The sequence below is a fragment of the Myripristis murdjan genome, chromosome 4 (genome assembly GCF_902150065.1).
Source record: "Myripristis murdjan chromosome 4, fMyrMur1.1, whole genome shotgun sequence".
In the NCBI taxonomy this organism is placed as follows: domain Eukaryota; kingdom Metazoa; phylum Chordata; class Actinopteri; order Holocentriformes; family Holocentridae; genus Myripristis; species Myripristis murdjan.
Window position 1 is genome coordinate 32,487,247 of NC_043983.1, and position 20,398 is coordinate 32,507,644.

At 42.1% G+C, this 20,398-nt stretch overlaps 1 protein-coding gene across 5 annotated transcripts in view; it reads right to left on the reverse strand.

Moving 5' to 3' along the window:
- ptprfa (protein tyrosine phosphatase receptor type Fa) overlaps positions 1–20,398 on the reverse strand; it is a 424,230-nt gene that overhangs the window by 25,046 nt on the left and 378,786 nt on the right. For all 5 annotated transcript variants that reach the window (XM_030049234.1, XM_030049233.1, XM_030049237.1 and 2 more), the window contains 2 exons: positions 9,601–9,724; positions 6,254–6,429 (listed from right to left, as the gene is read on the reverse strand). In XM_030049234.1, the coding sequence (XP_029905094.1) occupies positions 6,254–6,429; positions 9,601–9,724 (300 nt within the window). The remainder of the gene's footprint in view (positions 1–6,253; positions 6,430–9,600; positions 9,725–20,398) is intronic.

Consider the following 20,398-nt stretch of genomic DNA (forward strand, 5'->3'; position numbering starts at 1 on the left):
CTTCTAATCTGATGAAGATAAATATTCCGTTGATATTTACATTTACGAGCAGCCGTGCACACACACACACACACACACTCCTTCAACGTCATTATTGAAAAGGTCAGCGTTGTGATATTTGCTCATATCTACAAACCGGCTGATATCCAAGTCCTTTCTTAATGTTTAAAAGCAGGTGTGTTTCTCCTTCCCACCAGAAATGTGGGGCTTTTATTTTGTGAATGCGTCTCCGCCCGAGCCTTGCAGACTGTTTGCTGGCTGGTTTGTTTACAACACACAGCCGATGGATCAGTTTTCTCGCCTGTCATGATTTTTGAGTTGATAGTGACTCAACAGCAATGCAGATTTAGAAAGCACGCTTTAAACTTAAACTTAAAGCAGTCCAACAGGTTACTTTTAACAAAAAGTAACTGAGTGAGTAACTAGTTACTCTCAAAAGTAACTTTCTCCAACACTCCTGACCCACTGATCCCACCTGAATTCAGCTCTAATCCTCTTGTTTCCTGAATTTTCGTGACTAAAGCGTCATTTTCTTGATCCTGGTGGGCTGATCTGCCTTATTCCTGTTTAGATTACTAATTCTTCGTGGTTTTAATCCTTCATGCCTCTGAGAGCCGCCGCCGCCGGTTTTTCAGATACACCTGTCACGCGTCCTTTGTCTTATTCTTCTATTCTGTTCTTTTCTATATTTTACTGTTTGTATGCCCTCCTTTATTTTACACTTTTATATCTTCCTTTGTTTCTACATATCTCACTGTTTCTAGATCTTATTTGTTTTTTATCTCCAACTGTTATATATCTAATTAACTTTTGTTTTAGTGCCTCTCCTCTTTGTTTTTCAGTTGATTGCTTGGTTTTATCGCGCAGTATTTCAACTTGTTTTTAATGGTCTGTTTTATACTCCTGTTTTTTTTTTTTTTTACCTTATTGTAAAGCACTTTGAGCTACACCCCCTGTGTGAAAGGTGCAATATAAATACAGTATTATTATTAAATAAACTATCATTATTGCAACATATTTAGACTTGTTCCCAGAAGAGTTCCAGGAACAAGGGACTCTGCACTGGAAACCAGTGGGATTATTTCAGCCCAGCGGCACATTTGTTCCCTTGTTTGAAGAAAAACAAGCTTCCATCACCGGAGATGAGACTAAATGAGCTGTTCAGATGAAGATATGACAGCAATAGCACCATGTGAACTGCGACTCGTCCCCCGTTAGTCCCTTACACTCCAAGCGTAAATAGAGAACACGCGATTTATATTGGGGTTCACCTGCAGACTTCACCTGCGGTCAGAGGTTGGTGGCATCTAATATCCCCGCACCCCGAGACCTGCCATATTGGCTCCGGCAGGAAGCCGACAGCCCCTGTCACAAATAATAACGGCAGGCTGCTCGATTGTGCCCTTTGGTTGTGGAGTTATGAGCAGTGTGAGGGAGGGCTGACAGCATTCCTCATAAACACAGCGTCCCTGCCCCGCTGGCGCTCCGCAGCCACGTGACCGCATGCGAACGCCTCATACCTCACGCCGCCGGCGGACGCCGCCGCCGCCCGGCCCGGCTCATCTGTATTCCTGCAGGCTCAGACGGGGCGGGGTCGAGCGCCGGACCCGATATCCTGATAAGCGGCGGTCTCAGAGTCATCCGTCTCCAGTTATGACACAGACAGCCGAGTTTGTCTGATTTATTGTTGTGCTGATCAATAACACACGGGCCGTCTGCGGGACGTCCTTAATCTGAACTGACGGCGATGAGACACTTTGACTGATTACACACAATTAGGAGTGAATATGAAGAGTTCATTTGTAAAAACAGATAACCTCCAAGCGGATTCATTTTGTTTTCATAAAGCAGCATTACGTTTGACAGCCAGTTTTGTCTTTGTTTTAGTCTTCTGACAAAAATGTATTTCCACTTGTCGTCCCATTTTAGCTGTTATAATTTTGTTAGCTTCATTAGTTTTTGTCGACAACTCGATGGTTTTAGTCGAATTCTACTGAATCACTGAGTGGATGGAGGCTGATGACGAGGTTTTTTACCTTTGTCTGTTTGTTTGTTTGTTTGATTGTTTATCTGTTTGTCAGATAACTCAAATACTAAAGGAGGGATTTGGATGAAACATCATGGTTATGAGTGAAGGACGAGCTGATTATTTTTTTGGATTATCAAGGTCAAACATCAAGGTCAAGATCACACAAAGGTCTAAGTTCACCTTTTTTTTCTGCTCTTGTTCACATTTCTTTTAAAATTACCTATTAAATTATTTCTTAGTGATCAACATTCCTCATTATAGCCTCTTGTCTTTTGCCTCGGTTTTGTTATTTAGTAACTTGTAAGTATGTAGTTACTTACAAAAACTTCTTTAATAACTTTGTATTTGTTGTTGTTTATTTCTTTTCACTGTTAACTTTGTATTTAATGTCCTTTGTGCAGTATTTTGTTCATCTTGATCAGTGTTTAAATGTGCTCTATTCATAATTTTCACTTTACTTACTTTACTGGCATCAGAAGTCAAGTTGGCCTGTATGTTTTTTCTTTTTCCTCCCAAAATCAAAGACACAGCGGCTTGGATACGCTGAGGAAACGTCCATTTGTCTCCTTACAGATTAATGACAGGATCCCCTCTGATCTGAGGCCAGGAATTTGTGTTTTCATTTCTCTATTTCTGGCCTTTTCAATTTTTTTTTTTTTTTTTTTTTGGTGATGAAAATGAAATTATATATTTTTTATAGTTTTTGTTTTGACAAATTCACCCCACGACTTGGAGTATTGGCAAATTAGTCATAGTTTTTTGTATTCATTCTGTATTCATTGTTGTTTGCTTTCATCTTCTTTTCATTGTGGAAAAAGTGTCATTGATGAAGATTTCCTGTTTTAGTCATGAACACTGCAATAAAGCCTGTTTTTTCCACAAATAATATCAATTAAAAATCATCGCAGTACACTAATTTATAGGTGACATTTTGTACTTTTGTACTTTGGATTATTAGAGTATGTTACATAAAGCGATATACACAACAGTCAGTTTTTTATCTCAGGAATGGCATTCATCTAGTTTTGCCACTGAACTCTTCATAAAGTTTTTAGTTTATGTGTTCTCTTTATTATCCAGGATTTTAGTTTTTCACAGGTTAAATGCTGATTCTGCCCTGACACGGAATGGCTGTACAAAATATTTACTGGTGGGAGTTTTAATCCAGCAATGTCAGCATCAACAATGGCATTCAAAAATACTTGGGATATCCAAATGTTTAATTTTATATGATGCCACATCAAAAAATTGTATTTTATTTTACAACTTTGCATCACAATAGTGAGAAATCCACATAAGTTAAGTTAAGATTTTAGTGTGCACACAGGAATGATGAAGGACAAAGTGCTCACTGTCTTTATACAAAGATAATTTTTCCATAATAAGAGCCCTGTGCTCAGAGGAGCCAAGCATGTATTATCTGTGCTCATTACCGGTGCAATTTAGAATAGATTTTAAAATTTTATTGATCATCTGTAAGACACATTTTGGACGAGTGCCTGGCTGCCTCTCGGAGCGTTAAAGCCCTTATGGGATACAGAGCTGTGTGTTTATGGTGAGGCTGATGGAGCTTTCCAACCTGCCAGCTCAGTGCCCTCCTTTAAAACCCTTTCATAAAGACAAGTTAAAACACACACACACACACACTCTTCATATGACTTGTTTTTACAGCTGCTTGAATGCAGCGCCTCAGTGTTTGTTTGTCTGTGTGTAATACTTTCTGCAATGTGTGATGCTTAGGGGAATTATGGTATATGGTGTTTAGGCTGCAAAGCCCTGCATGAGGATAATCCAGTGTGCACCATACACACTGCACTGTACAATACACTCTGCACTGTACAACACACTCTGCACTATACAATACACTCTGCACTATACAATACACTCTGCACTATACAATACACTCTGCACTATACAATACACTCAATTAACGCATTCTGTACTGTACAGGAGACACGGCACGGAGGAGATTGATTGACAATGGTCTACAGTTCCTTAGCCAATCAGGACGCAGAACACAATGTGCTGTAAAAAAAAAAAAAAAAAAAAAAAAAAAGCATGCAAAATTGCACTAAAAAAAATCCGCGAAACTGCGAGGCCGCGAAAGGTGAAGTGCGTTATAGCGAGGGACAACTGTACACAATACACTCTGCACTATACCATACACTCTGCACTATACAATACACTCTGCCATATATAATATACTCTGCACTGTGCTGAACATCCATAAGATGCTTGGTGATTTTTTTTTTAAGTTGATTCAATTGAACATAAACACTAAACATGTTACATATGTTGTTAATATGATACAACAACACTGAGCCTCTGCTGCTGGAGTTTTTAAAGTCAACATAACTCACCTATGGAAGCCCTAAAGGGCCACGCAGAGGTTTTCCTGTGATAATGAGTTCATTGTATCTGTTTTCCCGACGTCTCCAGTTATTTGTGTCGTTATCATGAGATAACAAATGTTTTCCAGAGATAACGGGATCATTTTCTCGAAACGCGGAGATAACAAACTTCACGTTCCCGGGACGGAGACATAATTAACAGGAGGTCTGGAACACACATGACTTGTAATCGTGCAACAGCTCATCCAAACACAAACAGTGACACAACGAGCGGGACGTTTCTCAAAATACTAAACGTTGTTTTTGCGAGTTCATAGTTTTAGAGCAGAACGACATAAAAGCAAAACAACATGTATACGCTTCAGGGCTTCCCTCAGTCTGAGAGGAACCGACTCCACGTTTTGTTCTTCACCAAATCTCAAGCTGACTAGAAAGCAGCGCACACCTCCACCAATTAACTGTGCCACGCACACCGCCACGCACCGCCACACACACCGCCACGCACCGCCACGCACACCGCCACGCACCGCCACATACACCGCCACGCACCGCCACGCACACCGCCACGCACACCGCCACGCACCGCCACACACACCGCCACGCACACCGCCACGCACACCGCCACGCACACCGCCACGCACACCGCCACGCACCGCCACGCACCGCCACACACACCGCCACGCACACCGCCACGCACCACCACACACACCTCCACGCACACCGCCACGCACACCGCCACGCAACGCCACACACACCGCCACGCACACCGCCACGCACCGCCACATACACTGCCACGCACCACCACACACACCACCACGCACACCGCCACGCACCGCCACGCACACTGCCACGCACCGCCACACACACCGCCACATACACCGCCACGCACCACCACATACACCGCCACACACACCACCACACACAGCCACACACACACTTTGAAAAGTTATGACCTTTCCACAAAGTTTAACTGAAAATGCGTTCATAACTTATATTCAGTGATAACCAGTCCTGCAAACAACAAACAAACAAACAAACAAACAAACAAACAAACAGACAAACAAACAAACAAACAAACAAACAGACAAACAAACAAACAAACAAACAAACAGACAAATTATATGAGGATGTAATGATGTTGTTCTTACAAGAGGACAACATTTTTTCATCTCCAGAGCTGTTTTCTTCAGCTCTGGAGATATTGGCCAAAATGGGAATTTTGATCTTTTTTGATGTTTTTAATTTTAAATGATTGTGCATCTAACTGTAACTGCTGTGTTCTTTTATCTTTCATCTTTTTTATTTTTCACTTGATTTAAACAGCACAAGTTCACATTTAAATCTTGTATCTCCTGTATCGCCTGCCTGGAGTTTTGCACTTTGGTTTGTAAACCTTTGCTGTATTTTGGTTTCTCTGTAAAGCAAACTGAACTGCTGGACTGTATGAAACGTGTAATACAAATAAAGCTGCCTTTCCTTTAAGTGACCCTGACCTTAACCTTTGACCTAGATACTCAACCAGCTCATCCTTCATCTGTGTATTCCCTGTCTCTCCATGAGGTTCAGTTCAAATACGCCCATTAGTTTTTGACTTATCTTGTGAACAAACAAACAAACGTGGGCGATAATAAGAAACAGTTATTCGGCATCACCAGAAAATGGATTTTAAAAAATGTGTAAATCGGTGCCGTTTTAAGATTTCTCTGATTGCAAATTGCCTCCCTCTACTTGCACATCGAGAAAGTGCTGGCAGCCATATTTGACCTACAGTTTGCAAAATTGTTCTCTGTGTTTGTTATTTTGCAGTTTATTTTATTTATTTATTTTTTTATGAGCGCATCATTATTGTTATTATCCCACATGTGAGGCTCACCCGTGACTTCTCCTCTAGGCGGGTCATCATGACGATGGTGCTGGTCCGCTGCTCCCACACCATCCTCCAGAAGTCGCTCAGCGTTTCCGGCAGCGGCCCCTGGGTGGCGATGTAGGCGTTCTGCTTCCTGTAGCCGTCGATGTAGTTGGCGTTGATGTAGTCGCTGCCTGGAACGCCTGCAGCAGGGAGGCAGTTAAAGCACATCAGCAAGTCCAGAGGGGAAGGCACATTACAGTCTGTATTTTAAACTCCTAGAGAAATGACCAGAAACATTGCCATTTTAATCTTTTTTTTTTTTTTTTTGTGAAATAAACTCGCTGGCCACTTAATTAGGTACATCTGTTCAACTGCTCGTTAACACAAATAGCAGCAGCTCAATGCATTTAGGCCTGTAGACATGGTCAAGATGATCTGCTGATGTTCAAACTGAGCATCAGAACGGGGAAGAAAGGAGAATTAAGTGACTTTGAACGTAGCGTGGTTGTTGGTCTGTTTCAGAAACTGCTGATCTGCTGGGATTTTCACGCCCAACCATCTCTGTGGTTTACAGAGAACGGTCGGAAAAAGAGAAAACACCCAGTGAGCCGCAGTTCTCTGGACGAACAAGACACAGGAGAAGAGCCAGACTGGTTCCAGCTGACAGAGAGGAAACAGGAGCTCAAATAGCCAGTCGCTCCAGCCGAGGCCTGCAGGAGAGCATCTCTGAAGGCAGAACACGAGGAACCCTGAAGCAGACGGGCTGCAGCGGCAGAAGACCAGACCAAGGACAGGAAACTGAGGCTGCAGTTCACACGACTCACCAAAACCAGACAGCAGAAGATTGGACAAACATCACCTGGTCTGATGAGTCTCGATTCGACGGTCGGGTCAGAATTTGGCGTCAGCATCATGACGGCCTGGATCCATCCTGCCTTGGATCAGCGGTTCAGGAGCTGCTGCTGAGACGGTGTGGAGGAGCTTTTCTCAGCACCAACTGAGCTTCGTTTAAACGCCACAGCCGGCCTGACCACGTGACCACAGTGGACCGTCTTCTGACGGCTACCTCCAGCAGGAGAACGCACCACGTCACAGAGCTCAGATCATCTCAGACTGGTTTCCTGACCGTGACAGTGGGTTCACTGGACTCACACGGCCTCCAATCAGCAGATCTCAGGCCAGCAGAGCAGCTTTGGGACGCGGTGGGACGGCAGATTGGCATCATGGACGTGCAGCAGCTGCGTGATGCTGTCGTGTCAATATGGACCAAAACCTCTGAGGAACATTTCCAGCACCTTGTTGGATCTCTGCCACCAAGAACTAAGGCAGTTCTGAAGGCTAAAGGGGGTCCAACCCTGGACGAGCAGGGTGGACCTGATGAAGTGGCCAGTGAGCATAAATGTGTAAAATATTTGATGAAAACAAGTTGCAATACTAACTGTGAGGAGGCTGCAGGTTTTTGACATGACACAGGATTAATCAATACAACTGAACTGGTTTGAATCTTATTTAATTATCCAGTCAGGGAGTGGCTATGTGACGTTCTGTTGGAACTGGCGCCAACAAATCTGTTAAACCTTTAATAATGTAGTTGGTTGATTTTTTTGACATACTTGAATAATTCAGTTTTGTTAATGATTTTTTTTTTTCCCACAAGCTTAAAATACTTTAGACTTTAATTTCCTTCATATTCCACAACCATCGACACTCTCACACAGAGTACATCACAGCGAGAGTCGCTCAGGTGGAAAAAAGAGACCTGAGGCACTCAAATAAGAAAAAAAAAACTTTATTCTATTTGACTAATCATAATTGTAAGTTACAAGCTCCTTTAAAATCTACGTATGCTGGATCTGCCTCCCCCCCCCCCGCCCACACATTATTAAAAGATAACCCTTCTTCATCCAAACGCTGCAATCTCTCACTTTAGAATTTATTATGAAAGCTCTTCAGCCTCCGATCCGTTTTAACAGATACAAACTCACTTTAAAGGAATACCTTGACATTTTGAATTTCAGTCATTTTTCCTGTTATGCCCATGTCTTGTGTGAGATTTTTTCCTCCCATTTATCTCTTAACATCTTTCAAACTATTAACATTCCACATGAAAACCGGTGCACTCTCCTGGCATGTCATTTTTTTCATGAGGAATGTTAAAAATGCGAAGCGTCTGGCCGTTTCTGTGAAGGTTTCCCTGCAGCCGCGGATAAAACAGGATTGACGTCGATAGTGGTGATTAACCATACTTACAACAACAGTGCATAGGGTCACATGTATTTCATATTACATATATTAATATGCATTATGCATTTTAGTTATTTATTCAACTATTTAACTGTGCAATAATTTTAAACCTGTAGAACTCAATTTCTTATTTCTGTATATGTTGTTGGAATATTATTGTAGGATTAATGCATATATTTTTACATTATAATACTCGTTTTTTTTCAAATAGGATTAATACACAAAGTAGGATTAATACACAAATTTTTACATAATGCACACTTTTTAAAAAAAAAAAAATTCTCATGCACATATTTTTACCTTTTTTATTTTCCTTTTCTATTTCTTGTAATTTCACTTACGATATATTTATTTTTCTCTTGATTGCATTACAAAATATGGGTAACAATTATGCGTAACGCTCAGTAATCAGACTGCAGATAGATGATGCGTCATTAATTTTGAGCTTATTGATAGGAAGACAAGAAAAAGGTATTTCAAGACGAAACTTGAACTTGGCAAGATTAGAATGAATTAATCTGAGGGAGTAATCATTGTCTGACATTGTAATCCACTGGAACAATCTGTAAAACGACTGGATGGCGCTTTGTACGCTGTAGATTTTTTACAGGACATTATCGGTGTAGCTGAAAGAAGCTCTCAACATGTCAAATATGGGTCCTAATGCTGAAGAAATCCTATGAGTGTTATAAAATTTCCGACAAACGGAGGCATAAAACATGAAAATATTCTGTGAGCCACTGTAAACAACTTCTAAACATTGTTTTTGAGATTATAACCACTTATAAATCACTAGGAGTTCAAAATGGCAGTCATAAGATGTTATTAGTCTGTTCCAGCTCCACTTGTAATTTCCCAGAAACACAGAGAAAAGAAAAGAAGGAAAGTGCTCTGAAATATTCACTTTAATGCAATCCTCTCCAGTTTGTGTTTAATGAGCCAAATCCATCCTAACCGCTACAATGAAAACCACAATAAGCCTGAATGTGTTGTGACATCCTTGGTGATTTTCATTTACGCCTCATGTGTTTTTTTTTTTTTTTTTTTTTCTTTAAAGCTGTCACATACATCATATCAAATCCAAACAGCTGTCATCCTGAGGAGGAGGAACATGTGTGCAGTCTCACCGTCTACAGGCGTGAGGATCACCCTGGAGTGGTCGTAGGCGATAACGTTTGCATAGCGATTCTTTGGCTTGTTGACCTCCAGGTTGGAGTGCTCCCATGTGAACTGCTGCCCTGGATCAATGGACTGAGAGAGAGACAGGAAGAGAGAGAGAGAGACAGACAGACAGAGAGTGAGGTGAGCAGGAGAAAGAGTAACTTCAGTAGCAACAGCGGCTGTATTATTTTCAGTGTTTTACAGCCTGTCAGTGCTCCGGGTGAAGAGTCCAGACCAATAAAAGTGACAGAGAAACTCATTCGTCATCCCTCCTCCGGTCTTGGCTCGGTAACGAGAAAAGCCCTGGATGATGCCTGAGCCGCTCGCAGAATCACCTCGTGGCCGTCCGGCTCAGCGTGAGCCACGGACGAGCCCGCCGGCGACATGAAGGAAGAAATACGGCGGCTTTTTGGGGAGAGCGGCCCGTCGGTCTGCTGAGTCATTTAACAAGAGGAACACAGACACGACGCTGACCCACGAGGCCCCGGTGCATCGTGGGCCCCGGACGTCAGCGCTAACATGTCGGCATCGGCTGAGTGATCCATGCCAACACTTCAGCACACACTACGGTGAGTTACAGAGGGACGCATGTTAAGCAGCAAACATGAGGATGTGAGTGAGGGTGTTTTCAGACATGTGGCTCGTTTCATTTGCTCTGATTCAATTGTTGCATTTTTCTTTTGGGTCGTTTGTGTTGTCAAGGCAACAGTCTGTATCGGTCCAAAGTTGAAAACAAATGCCATGCGCGGACCAGCTGTTCTCTCATTGGTCAGAAATCCCAGAAAGAAAAACCCCTTCTTCTTCTGCTGTTTCTTTTCTTTCTGTCTTTTTTTTTTTTTTGGTTGACAGTTGGCAACCGGGTGCGTTACTGCCCCCCTCTGTTGGAGGGTGAACCACAGTTATGAGTAGGGTTGGGTACCGAGAACCGGTTCCTATTTGGAACCGGTTCCTAACGTCCGGTTCTGGAACCGTTAAGGAGATTTTTGAATTTCGATTCTTTTTTCGGTTCCGAGTGCCCGCACTAGTTTGTTTTCGGGGCGTGTATTATTCCGCTCGGCGTCCTCCGCGCCTCCGCTAGCAAGAACATCACTTGTCCGAACATGGACCGCAAAAAACACCCGAAAGTCTGGCTTCATTTTAATTTGAAAGAGGACGGAGTAGCACAGTGCAACATCTGCGAAAAAACAATTTCTGCCAATGGAGGATGCACGACAAACATGACAAAACACCTTCGCCTGCATGGTGTAACACTAATCGAGTATACTGTGTTTAACTCGTTGCGTCGCTCTCCTGCTCCCGTTGCTTCCTCCACTTCGGACAGTCAACCTTCATCATCAGCTAGCAACTCCTTGTTGCAAACAGAATCAGGTACATGGAAATTATGGTTGTCTTATTCTTGTCTTATTATGTGGTGAAAAGGCTGCATCCCTTTTCAGAAGTAGGCTTGGCGTGGCGACTTTTTTCACGAACATGACACGTCCTTTCGTCAACGATCCCGTGGATGAAGGTGCAGTGTTACTGCGCAGAGAATTAAATATTCGTCGGGAGATGGTTACAAGACGCGCATAGATGTTTTACCTGTTTGAACAATGTTTTTATATTTCATCTTAAGCTGCTGCCAAGTGCGTTTGTACCTAAATGAAATAAATTAATAGGCTACCATTCAAGCAGTTTTCCCCCTGTAATATTATTGTGATTGCAACGGACTCCATTTAAACTTACGTATTGACCCAAGCAGCAATGTTCTCTCCCAGGCCGTCTCCCTCTCCTTCGCCGCTGCAGCGGTGTTGCATTTTTTATTATTATTATTTTGAACATGTTCAAACTCGCTGTATGAATCCATTAAGATTTCCAATTCAACTGGGGTAAAAAACGCAGCCCGACGCTTCCCCGTTGCCATGGTGACTCGTCAAATCGGGGCTACATTGACGCTGTCTTTTTATAGCTGTGGGTCACGCGCTTAACTCCAGGTGAAACTACTCCGAGTTGATCAAACTGACTCAAATCAGCTGTTCTGGAACCCAAAACTCAGAGTTTCCTGTCTCAGAGTAGATCCACTCAGAGTTCAGGGTAAGACTTGGAGTTTGTTGAACCTGCTTCATGAAACGGACCCCTGGTAGCTACTTGTTATCTACACAGTAACAGTTCAGATTTAACTGCTGACAGATTTGTCTTTGGCAAAGTGCTCATTTCATTTGAAAACATCACTATATATGGACACATGTTAAAGTGTTTTTGTGTATTTGTTGCACATTGCTCTTATGCTCTGTTCAAAAAATTTACTAGAGATATCTTATGTCTTAAGAAAATGGCAAATACTTGACATCAATATGTGCACTTTTATATTGTGTAATTAGACCGATTTATGTAATGTTTTACCAATGTTTACACCTGCAAATGTACATTGTGTAGCTTTTTCAAATGAAAAAATTCTCCTGATAAATAGGCTGTGACCTGTTGACCTCCATCTCAAAGAATCGGAATCGAGAATCGTTTAGAACAGGAATCGATAGTGAGACTCGGAATCGGACTCGGAATCGTTAAAATCCAAACGATACCCAACCCTAGTTATGAGTCAGTTGTGTCAGTTCTGTTCTCACTGCAAACGAACCGCTCAAAGGCTCGAAAGGAAGCAAGCCGAGAGCAGCCCTTCTAGGCGATCCCGGTCCGCTTGTTTCATCCCGCATCCGAGCGCGATTGCTGTGTTCACACATGTCCAAACGAACTGATCTTTAGGGGGAAACACTCCCTGTTTTGGAACAACTGCTCGAAATTAGACAGGTCTGAATACACCCTAAGAGTAAACTTTGTTGTCCTCAAGGGAGATTTGTCTTGGGCAAAATGCTGTGTATCCTTCACAGACATAAGGTCCATCCTAAATAACATCCTAAAAAACACAGACAGCATTTACCGTTGACAGCACAGATCTGAAGAGTGCACGAAAAGGCTGGGCGATTTAAAGTGCTGGGTGCTAAAAGGCCTGTGTGTTAATGACACTGGTGTTTAACATTGTTCAACAGCGTCATGGAGGCTGCAGCAAATGATGACTTGAGGCGGTTTGTTTTACACTTTGGAAATCGAAATCCTCTTGGATGTGGATGTGTAGAGTCTGAGGGGATTTTTGTTGCTTGTCTCATGACTGATTGATTGTATAGAGACTCTGTGGGCTCATATTTTCTCATGCCGATTATCTTCATCACTGTTTTGTCCATGCTAACCAACAACTAACAAACATGATGCTGAGTTGTAGAGGGCTGCATGTTCAGGGTGACCAGATGGAAATGTCCTCCCTTCTTCAGACGGCACTGGTATTACCAGGGAACATTTGTGATTTGTGGTTTTTATCTCAAGACAACAAGAATTTTATCCTGCTTGTAAGTGAGGGTATATCGCTTTATTGAGATTGTGTTATGGGAAGTGTAAAGTTTTACTTTTTGGTCATAACTGCTTGCCACAGAAGTGGAAGACGGATCCTGAGTTTGCAGACTTCAGGCAGGTTACACCTCAGATCAGTGACGCTGGGTCGACGTCAGACAAAGTCACTTGATTTTGTTCAGATCATGGGGGAAATGATGATAAGCAAATGAATGAAAACTACTGAAAAACTGGCAAAAAAAGCAAAATAAATAACTAAATAAATGAATAAATGAAGATAACCTGAAAAAATTTTAAAAATGGAAATTACAAAAAATATTTGAAAAATTTATTAGCATTTAATTTCACCTTAATCCATGCTAACACTTTAACATACACTGTGTTGAGTGACAGCAGGTGAACTTCATCTCAAAGGTGAGGTATTTAAACTGTCGTCTAGAGTCACTTCTGTAGCGGAGAAACTTACAAAAAACAGGCCTACACTCCAAAATAAAAATAAAGGAGGTGGGTAACGTCGCTAGTTCCAGAAACAAAACGTCACCGTCTTCATCAGCCACAGTTACTTTATTTTTACTGCTTTAATAAAATAAAACATCATTAGGAGCAGCCGGTGGAGCGGTGCTGGAGGATTCAGGGAGGAGAGACTGAGCTGTGATGGGAGCTGACGCGCCGCTCTGCCCGACACACGTGACGTCTGAAACTCGGCACAGCGACTCGGCACAGCGACTCGGCACAGCGGCTCATGAGAGAGCGAGGCACGTGCAGGCGGAGGGAGGCCGCTGACGCTGATCAACCTGCCGTGAGTCAGCTGCTGCCCACACCTGACTCATCCTCATTAGCATACGCTTTGTGCTGAGGCAAAAATAAATCCACGTGCAGCAATAATTATTAAATTAATCCATGAAAAAAAGAATATCTTTATGTTTGTTTGTTTTTTTAAAACTGTATACTGTAGATAATTCTCATTTTACCTGCTAAGTCAAGGATTCATTTATTTAATCAGCAATGTTTTTCTGTTTTAATCATTTAATTGATTTTTTTTTTTTTTTTTACAAATTAGACCAGTGGCTTATTTTTAAATGTGTTACAAGTCCCTGAGTTTGGAGCTCTGCAGGCACTGAGGCGGCAGAGCGTCGGACTCTTTTACGCACTATGAGCCTCGGCGCTCGGCGACCCCGCTCTGTAACTTTACGTGGTGCCGCCCCCTGGTGGCCGAGTCGCTGTGGTTCCTAAACGCTTCCACTTTGCAATAATCCCACTTCCAGCTGATGGTGGAATATCTAGGAGGGAAGAAAGTTGAGCAGCTGACTTGTTGCAGCGGTGGCTTCCTGTTCCATCACTATTCCAGCAGCACCTGAACTCAGTGAGCTCTTTAGAACAAGACGCTCTGTCACTGATGTTGGTGAAGGCAGACTGCATGGCTGCTGCTGGGTTTTACACACCTGTGGCAACGGGACTGAATGAAACTCGCATTATTCCTTTAATAGCGACCTTTGTTAGTTGGACTTTATTTCAGCTGAAGATCTTTTCAGCGTCTGACTCCATCATGTTCTGGTGAGGAGGGATCTCTCTGAGCCTGAGTGCTCCTGTTAGGGTTATATCCCTGCATTGTAGTACAGTATATAGTATATTATTTCATACTTTGGTGTATTTTTCCAAATCATCAGTATTCTGCACACATCTATCTCCTATGCCTATTTTTTTTTTTTCTTTTTGCACAGGCTAAAGCTCTCTACTGTAACCCTTACCTGTCTCCATACTTCACATTCTCACATTGAGCACATAACGTGTTGAAATTGTCAAATGTGAATTTCCATGACCCACTTATTTTTTTAACCCCCATTTTCCTCATTGAAATCAACATAAAGTAAACACAATCTGGAAAGATGCGTGAGCAACAGACCATAATAACAATATCTGATGCACCGGTGTCGCAACAGCAGCCTCATCACCACAGAAAATACATGAACATAATAGTAAATTACTGTTTATATTGTGATTATTTTCTTCCCCTTGCTGTATCCTCTCACTTTTGCTGCTACAACAACCCAGTTCCCCCAAAAGGCTCATTTCAGTTTCCCTTTATCTAAATCGGTGGGGTTTGAACGGGTATAAAACAGGCGACTTCAGCTGCAGCAAATCTAATTTCTAAAGGTTTCTTCAGGTTTCCACGCACCGAAACCTTAAACGCGGACAGATGAGAAGAAGAAATCGCTGCCTCTGCAAATTGTTTTTGCCGCTTATTTGCTTTTTAGAGCTATCAACGAAATAATTTCATATGGTGCTGGCGCGGCGGAGATCCATTTGTACATTCCTGGAAGGGGAAGATTGTGAGCTGCTGATATGAGCTGGCCAGGCGTTCACTATATATGCAGTTTGATGATTTGTCTCGGTTCTGTATCGATCGCTGGCTCTGAACACAGGCACAGTTCCAGCTGAATAATGACATGCTGGAGATTGTTATTCATTATTGACCTTTCACACTCCTACTATTTATCTTACATCATCTGAAAAACAAAACACACACACAGGGTCTCTCACACACACTCACACACACACACACATCCACACAGACGAGGGCTGTAATATCCTGCTGGTTTTCCTCCTGACTGGCTGGGCGGCTGCGTGGGCCGCCGGCTTACAGCTGATAATAACGACAATGGAGAGAGAGGTTGAGCGCACATCTTATTTAACAGCCTGTTAGGTAAAGCTTCCACTGTGTCGCGCTGACAAATCACTCACATTACCTCTAATGTGCTCCGCCGATGTGAAGATCAGTTACCGAGCATGTCAGTGTAATCATACTCAGGGCGCCGCAGTCCCACCGCCGCCGCAAAACAGGGGCAGGTGAACGCAGAGGCGGGAGCCGTGCGTGTGATTGTGTATGCTGGAGACGGCGGGCTGCGACTCAGCACACGCTGCCAAATTAACACGCCCCAGAATAACAACTGACGTCGCCTTACGACACATCTGAGTAGCCCCGGTTCGTTTTCACTCGTCTGCAATTTACCGGCAAACTTCCAGAAGCACACTGGCACCCGCTGTCGCTCTCCCTGCTGCTGCTGTCTGATAAAAACACCGTGCACTTTGCTCATTTCCATTTATTCACTGCAACCCGTCTCTTAACGACCTTTCGTGACATTTCAACCTGCCTGACCTTTTGGCGTTGAAAACCCATTCCATTACAGCCCATTGATACCCATTAATTGTAAGGTGGAACTTTATGGATCCTGAGGCGCTGCTGCAGCAAAAAAGTGAAAAGACTCCTTGGAAGGAAACATGATTAAAGCAAATATAGCTATTATAAACATCTGTGAACGTGTTCAGAACGTGTATTTATGTCATTTATACAGGAAGCGCAACATGTGTGTTAATTCAGATTGGCAGGCTTACTGTTTAAAGTGTCTGGATGTGCACGTGCGCTGTGCCAGCACATAACAAGGTGCATGTAACAGAAATGAGAAATGTGAGATGTTCACTCGGCGGCAGCTACAACTCCTTCAGTGAGCAGTGAAGCCGCATTTTTTATTTTACACGACATTTTAACGACGACCGGCTGGAGGTTTTTCTTCTTCGGTGCGCCTGTTGCGTTCTGCATGGGAGGAGCTCTGCTGTTTGCTCTGCGGGCTTCGGTTTCCCCGCCCAACCCGCACGTCTCATGCACCGAAATATTTCAACCTCATAACAGTCAAGCAGCAATCATTTAGATATAAAGGACTCAATAAAGACGATATTCCCTCTTGTAACAAAAGTCCGGGCAGTAAAATGTGGGTCGCAAAAATCTGGCATATGACAACTAACTTTACCAAAACAAAATCAGTGGGAATCAAAGTCGCCGTACGGGCCACCATATGTAACAATCAAGCCAGGTGAATAGTGATTATTACCAGTAAACACGGGCTAATTTTATCAGGTTAACTGATATGTTTAAGGCGAGACACGGCAGGTAAAATCAGCGATTTTTCATGCAGTGGTCAATTTTGAGATTTTGGGCTCTTTCACTCCATGAACATGTAATCTTTCAAACTACCATAAAGAAAATGTCCAAATTATACATTTATGTGTTTATTTCATCACATTTTGCCTGCTAGCGGCGTTAGATTTACTCCGCGACGTGCGGAGTTCCAGTCAGCTGCTCTCTCACTGAAGCGGAGTCTCCGCTCTCCGTCTCCCACACAATGCACACAACGCAATATTATCCAGACAAAGGCGTTTCCTTTCTACCAGCAACCAATCGTGAAAGTCCAAAGGGGTATTTAAAGCTAAGAGCGTAATTTCATTGGCCTGTTTTGGTTTCTGATATCATGATTAGTTCAGACGCTTCGCGCGGTATACTTTGACATATCGTTTTCGCGGGATCTGTTTTGAATGAATGAACGCAATGTCGGGCAAATCAGTAAAGAGGAGACAACAGTAAGTCAAATGCAAGGGAGTGTAAAAGGAAAAAAGCTTATGATTTACCCCGTGAAAGATCCTTGGGAAGCGCTTTTTCATGTAAGCTGACAATGGGAAACCGGCGGGGATAGATCTTATAGATAGCCTGCTGAAACGCATGCCACACAGCCGTGGCTGCTTGTCCACGTCACCCGATTACACGAACTCATTAATTATTTACTTTGTCCAAATTGTGCTGGGTCAGGGCTGACAATAGCTATAAATAAACAAAATCAGGGGTTTTGCCACAGCCTGTTGCTGGAGTCAAATCTAATATGATTACTTTATGACAAAATGTGGACACTGGGCAGACCTAGTGTTTGTAATAGTGAATAGTAGGCCTACACACAGAGAGGGAGAGAGAGTTTCTCTCTCACACACAGAGTTATGGATCTGTCCATTTTAGGAAAAGCTGTAGGCTATTCATATTAGTATGTATATATATATATATATATATATATATATATATATATATATATATATATATATATATATATATATATATATATATGTATGTATGTGTGTATGTGTGTATGTATGTGTGTATATATATATATATATATATATATATATATATATACATATATATGTGTGTGTGTGTGTGTGTGTGTGTGTGTGTGTGTGTATATACATACATACATACATACATTTTGTGTTAGGGATGAACATAAAGCACAGAGTTGCAGTTCTGGTGGCAAGTTTGTTTGTCTATATATGTGTTTGTCTTCGGTTCTCTACAATTGAAGGCCTTTTATGCCTATTGTGTCACTGAATTATCAATTTTAATGTACTTGGGATGTTGTATATTGTTATTGCCAAGACTCTGAATAGTTATTTTGCTTGTTAGAACTGATTTCCAAAAGAAATGTGTTGATTTTTACAATATCAATCTTTAAAAGCTTTTTTCTCAAAATGAGTTTTCTCTCGTACTCCAAGAACGAAATCTCAACTTCAGTTGCACCTATATACACCAAACTTCCCAGTGTTGCACCTAGCTATATTATGAAGACTTTTACAGAGGGATTTGTAAATATATTATTCCTAGCCTGATTTATAGAACATTTTATACCAAAAAACATGGCGAAAATCGATTTTTTAAAGCTATTTACAGTATATTATGATTTACAGGATAACAGAAGTACACATCCATAAATCCCTCTGTAATTTTTTTCCCATCTAATATGTCAACAAAATGAAAAAATAATTTTGAGCCTGGCTTTATCACACGATCTGATTTCGTTTTTTAAAAATCATGCAAATTAGCGCATATTTAATGAGATAATGCCTCATTTGCATATTTAAACATTAAAATTAAAAAAACTTGCAATACATTTTTTTCTCATCTTGATATAAGTAATCAACTGAGAAAGTTTCATGTTGATATCTATTATTTAAAATTTTTACCCTATTCACCTGTAGTGTCTCGCCTTAATTAACCTGGAGCTTCTGTCCTGAGGCGCTCAGACTGATGAACAGCGCACCTGACATGAGCTGACTTTTCAATGCTGCTCTCATAACGTTTTTCTTTTTAACTGATAAATCTTTTATACGTTAACTATTCATCTCCTTTAACTTGTTAAGCTCCTCTTAGTACTTTTTTTAAAAAATCTATTCTTCTTTATTTACTGTGTTTTCACTGGGCCTTGAGTACTGAAATTTCATTCTTTTCATGTACACCATGTTTGGAGTGACAATAAACGAACCTTGACCTTGACACTGAATCAAAATTAGCCCATGCCTATTGGTAATAATCACTGTTTACCTAGTTTGATGTGTTTAATGTGGCACGATGCCAACTGAGAACGCACTGGAGCCAAATACACAAGTAAGAAAACTGAGCACGGCAGTGGTGATGCTGATTAATCCTGATTTTGATGCTTAACTTGATGTTTGGAGTAACATGGACAGTAAATGTTAAAATCAGTTTTGTGTTGTTTTTTATATTTTAATCTCTATGTTACATACAATCTGGCTAGCACTTGTTGCTAGCCAGATGCAGACGATGCATAATCTTTTCTTTAATTGCCGTCTGTCTCCTGCCACTGAAAACCGACTATTCCTCTGCGTTTCCCTGACTTCACCTTTACGTTAAGCTGAGCCGTGTTAGGTAAGCTGACTGTGTGTGTCCTGATGTAAAAGTTGAGTTTTGTGCAGGACAGGATGCTCTGACACCACCAGCATCCGCCTCTTCCCCCATCTTAACGTTTAGCAAAAGGATGGATTAAGAGACATATTCAGTAGTCTTGATGGACTGACACTAGGAGGCGTAATCCGCCTGTCATGTGCGTGGTCGTATTCAATGAGAAGGTGCCTCTGGACAGGTAGGAACATGCACAGCTCTGTTGTATTCACCAGCCTTCAGCACGGCGTCTGCACCAACAGTGATAACACATTTCCACATAAACGGACCACTAATGGAGACCAATTTACATACACAAACACACGGTACCCACAAGTTTAAATGCACACGCACACACACATGACTGCAATACATACGAGCCTGTTGTTGTTGTTGTTGTTTGCACCAGCTGCCTGGAGACGCAGCGAGGGCAAACAAGGACAGCAGAACCTATCAGAAACACTGCAAAGCACCGAGCAGCTCTCAGCTGTCTCAAGTGGGACTCCACACGCGGGTTGATATCATAATTGAGCAAACCAAATTAGGGACCGGGAGGTGCACTTGTCTCTAAAAATCTTGGTTAGCACCTGTTGTCATTGCAGAGCGCAGACAACCAGCTGGGAGGGGAGAAAACTGTTGGCAAGCCACTAACCTGAATTTACTATCCGCACTTTTCTTTCTCCTAGATTTACAGCCACAGTGTGTGTGTGTGTGTGTGTGTGTGTGTGTGTGTGTGTGTGTGTGCTTCAGCGTAAACAGCAGGACACTCTGGGCAGCACACACTGCCAAGCCGGCTCTGTAATGCTGCATTCACACGGTGAGCAACATGCTCAAAA